The following is a 4813-nucleotide window of genomic DNA, read 5'->3' on the forward strand; positions in this document are numbered from 1 at the left end:
CCCGCGGGCACCCTCCAGCCTTTGAAGGGGTGGGGTTTAGCCGCTCCCAGGAGATCGAGGAGCTGGAGCGTTTCATCGACAGCTACGTGCTGGAGTACCAGGTGCAGGGGCTGCTGGCCGACAAGACGGAAGGGGATGGCGAGAGCGAGAAGACACAGTCCCACATCTCCCAGGTGAGCACTGGCAGGGAGTGGGAGATACAGGGGGCCCAAATTCCAGGCAGTGTCCAGTTGCCTGGCCATAGACTGCTAAGGTGTGGATGGTCCCACCTGTGGAGCACCCAGAATCCTGCAGGTGAGGCTCTGGGATCCTGACAGGAAGCACCCCATGTGCACACGTGACCTTTCTGATCCACTAATTTCCTCCTATCCTTTGGGCAGCTGGAGTCCAGCCAGGCTCACGCGCCTTTAAACACCTTTCCTGAGCACCTACTCTCTCTGATCCACTAATTTCCTCCTACCCTTTGGGCAGCTGGGGCCCAGCCAGGCTCACGAGCCTTTAAACACCTTTCCTGAGCACCTACTCTGTGCAAGGCACAGTTCTCTGTCCTCAATAAGCACGTGTTCTAGGAGAGAGCTGGAGATCGTAGCTGATCCATATTCACACCATCACATGGCTGTAGCCTGTGAGTATCTTCTCTGATTTCAAACACAGGCAGCGAGTTGTTGGCAGCCAAAGAAATGAGTCTCTCGGGTCGCTCCCCCAGACTTTGTTCTCCAGACATACTAGATGCATGAGGCATTCTGAGCAGGATCCCGGGTTGATCTGTCCCCTTCCTGCATGGCAGCCTTGACATTGGATGGGAGGTGGACTCAGTGGGAAGATAGAGCACTGAAATTTAGAAGTCTTCATGTCTCTGAATGAAATATGAATGCCTTAAGGGCGGGGATAGTGTCACACATGCCGTTGCACAACCTCATACATCCTCGGTACACATTGGTTCAAAGGTTGCTTCCAGATTTGCTGCCTGCATGACCTTGGGCGAAGCCCTCAATGTCTCTGAGACTTAGTTTTTTATCTGGCAAATGGGGATTATCCTGCTGCCTCTGGAAGGTTGAAGGTCAAAGGTATGAAGTTCAAAGCTACAAAGAAACAGGGTGCAACTGCACAAGGAGACATGGGGCATCTTCTCTCCTGTCCAGCATCAGGGTTCACCAGAACCCTACGCTTGTCCTTGTCACCTCTTGTCTGGGACTCTGCTGACAAGCAGAATGAGTTACTTCAGTGCTCTGCTTCAGAGATGAACCAAATGCAAACTCTTTCTCTTGATGATGGGGTTGGGATCCATATCTTCTGGCTTTTCAAAAAACCAGAATAAACTGTTTCTTCTAGAACAAAGAGTAGGAATCTGAGGAATTCTGGGTTCCCCCCTGGGAGGGATCTGGGAAATTCTGAAGCTACAGTGGTCCCGTGCCTGTCTCCACTAGGTTGCAGGATCCAGGAAGGAGCCCCCAGGAGAAGTAGAGATGTGATGTTTCCTTTAGGGTCTCTAAAGTTCTGAAGGCACGAGCAGTGTAAGCCTGTATTCTCATTTTCCCATCTGTGAGGGTGTGCTGAGCACCTGTCCTGTGCCGGGCACTGTTCCAGGACTTGGCCTCCAGGAGTGAGCAAACCGATGAAAAGCCCTGCCTGCATGGATCTTCCCTTCTCATGGTGGAAAATTTCTGCAATAGGGAGAAAGCACGGATGGAACAGGCAGTGCTGAGGAGCAGGAGGCTGTGCAGTTTTAACAGGGTGGCCAGGAAAGCTGTCACTGATGGGGGCCAGTGCGGGTCTCCAGGGGAGGAGCTTTCCAGGCAGAAGGAGTACCACGTGCAAAGAGCTGGCCTGGAAGAGCACAGTGGTCCAAGCACAGCAAGGAGGCCATGGAGGAAATGAGCCAGAGAGATGCCTGGATTGTGTAGACAAGAGGAGCCAAGACTGAGCTCTGGGGCTGTCCATCAGGGAGGAACCAGACAGAGACCAGAGGCAGGAGGAGCAGCAGGCCAGAGTGGGGTGCTGAAAGCCCAGGAGATTCTCCGAGGAAGTAAGAGAGGGGTTGGTGTCCTGGAATGCTGCTGCCAGACTGCCTAGGAGAATTGGGAGTAACAGCTGAGCAATGTGGCCTGGTGATGATGACCAGAGACATTTCAGCCGAAAGCTGGGAGCAAAAGTCTGGCTGGGCTTGGCTTAAGGCAGAGCAGAGGAGACTGGAGACGAGGAGGATAATACGTCCGTTTTGGGGATATTAGCTGTATACGGAGGGAAATGTGCAGGACGGCACCCTCAGAGCTGAAACTCCTGCAGCTGGGGGTGGGCGGGGATGAAGTCCCAGGAATGTGTACGGCTTCACCCCAGAGGACTGCTTTGCCGATGGTATCATTTCTGTGCCCAGAGCAGCCACGGGGAAGGCAGTTTTGGAACGAGGGGCCCTCTCACCAGCTCTGATCTGCCTGGGGTGACTGCTGAACTCTCAGAAGGTACAGCAGGTGGTGACATGTCTCTGTCTGGGTCCTGCCCTTCTGGCTCCTGTCATGGGTTTTAAACCCGTTTGCGCTGCAAGGCACGGGGTGGAGGCCCCGTTACTCGTAACACTTGGGTGCGTTCCTCCAGCATCCCGTGAACTCCAAAGTGCCCTGAAAGAGTGCAAACACCTGGCAGGATTCCAGGAGCCTGCACACTGTGGGAACAGGGGAGTGTCTCAGTCCGGCTCATGGCAAACCTCAGCCTCCCCTCCCCACACCAGACTCACCTGGGTACAGACTATAGAGGAGGGACAGTGTGGCTGATCTAAACAAGGCCAGGATAGACGTGTCTTCCTAAGACACTTCTTTAAAAAAAAAAAAAAAAAATCTATGGGACCATCAGTTAGCGTAATGGCTATGTCGCTGGACTCCCATGTAGTCGACCATGGCTCAAGTCTCGGACTGGGGGCTTTAACTCATGCCGAGCGCATGTGCATGCATGCCCAAGATCCCGAGAGGAGAATGGAGGAGAAGGAATTGCGGTGTGGCCATCCTGGGGGGTGATTTCTCATTTTCTGTCTCTCTTTCTGGCGAGCGCACACTCCCTATAGCAAAAACCTCTCCCCACTCCCCCCCCCAAAAAAAAAAGAAAAAGAAAAAGAAAGAAAGAAAGAAAGAAAAAAAAAATCTATTGACTTGGCTTTGTGGGAAATATTTCTGCTAAAGCACTTTGGCTTGTGTTTATTTTATCTAAAGACTTTTAAATGAAAGCCAAACACACACTCACACACATACACACACACACACACTACCACCCAAAGAATGTTCTTGTCTGCCTCTCTACAGTGGTGTTTTGACATTTCTAGGAGAGGAAAATTGTTAAGAATCTTGGAAACCTTGAGAAAGCTTGAGGGAGTGGAGAGGAGCGTGTGCAGTTAGTGAGGTCACTCTGTAAGCATCTGAGGAATGGTGCTCAGGAAGAAAAGTCCTCTTGGCGCTCCTTGTCTCTCCCCCAGCAGCAACTAGAAAGAAAAGATGGAGGGAGGGAGATGGATGGAGCTTCCCTTCCCTTAGGCAGAGAGCCAAAGGAGGCCTGTTTTAAGTTTTCCAGCGCTTTCTCATATTTCAAGATACACCTCCCTCCCCCAAATCTCAGGAGCACTAACTATCCAAAAGGCCAAGTCTCCAAAGTCACAGCCCAAAAATTTTCACTCTGTCCTTAGAAGGAGGAGGGATTATAGCCCTATTGTGAAGGAGGGCAACTGAGGCACAGAACTGAAAAATGGCCAAACCATGCTACTCAGTGGTGGCTGAGCAGGCCCTGGAGCCCCACCCCAGTTGCTTTCGCTGCCTTTGGTTTTCTGCTGGCTACAGGCTGTGATTGATAGGATGCTTGGTGGCACATAGACATATATAGGGACCAGCAGGTGGCCTGGTAGTAAAGGGCACTGGACTCCCACATGGCCGGCCATGGTTCGAGTCCCAGACCTGGTGGCTTGCTTCCTCACTTTCCCTCTCTCTCTCTCTTTATCCCTCTCTGGTCAAATTAAAAATAAGTAAATAAATACAGTAAAATAATTCTTTAAAATATGTATACACACACACACACACACATATCAGGATTTTGGGCATATATGCACATGTGCCCAGAGTGATTCTCAAGCAGATGAGTCTGAAACTCAAACCATGCAGCAGGCCTTGTGCGATCCATTGCCTTAATCTCCATACCAACTACTGGTCGAGGACTGGTATTTTTTAAGGTGTTTTTGTTTTTGCTTTTGATGAGAGGGAGGCAGGGAGAGAGAAGGAAAGATTCAGGCATTCTCAGGCCTCTATCTTCACAGCTTTTTCCAGCCAGCCAGGTGTACACACATTGGGTGCATACAAGTTGACCTGAGAACCAGACCCTGATCTTCCATATGACTTCCAGCCTTGCACAATATTGTGCCACCAGTACACCACTGCATATGGGCTGGCACCAGCATTTTTATAAGCCCCACCTGGCTCTGATGTCCCATTGGAGTCAACTATAATAGCCGGGGCATGGCTGTCTCCTTTCTCCACCCCCTCGATGTCCACTGCCTCCTGCTGTGGTCTCTTAGAAGGAAAGAATGGATGGACATTGCGAAGAGTGGATGAATTTATTAAAGGCATAGTTTCCAATACATTCCTGTTAACAGGAGAAATTAATAGCCAATGAAGATGAGCATAACTTTCTGTAGTCCTTTTTGGTGTTGCCAGGCACTTGAAAGTCTAAAATGCAGAGAGTCCTCTTTAAAAGAGATAGGCAAAAATGGAGACACGGAGGATGAGGCAAGAGCATTGCATTGATTTCATGTCTCTTACTAACATGCTTTTCCTTCTCTTTC

At 50.5% G+C, this 4813-nt stretch overlaps 1 protein-coding gene across 5 annotated transcripts in view; it reads left to right on the top strand.

The window, feature by feature from the left end:
• Positions 1-4813, top strand: part of CTIF (cap binding complex dependent translation initiation factor) — a 340395-nt gene that overhangs the window by 100217 nt on the left and 235365 nt on the right. For all 5 annotated transcript variants that reach the window (XM_014586243.2, XM_014586244.2, XM_014586245.2 and 2 more), the window contains exon 3: positions 38-173. In XM_014586243.2, the coding sequence (XP_014441729.1) occupies positions 38-173 (136 nt within the window). The remainder of the gene's footprint in view (positions 1-37; positions 174-4813) is intronic.

This window comes from Tupaia chinensis, unplaced genomic scaffold (assembly GCF_000334495.1).
Source record: "Tupaia chinensis unplaced genomic scaffold, TupChi_1.0 Scaffold000119_2, whole genome shotgun sequence".
Classification (NCBI taxonomy): domain Eukaryota; kingdom Metazoa; phylum Chordata; class Mammalia; order Scandentia; family Tupaiidae; genus Tupaia; species Tupaia belangeri.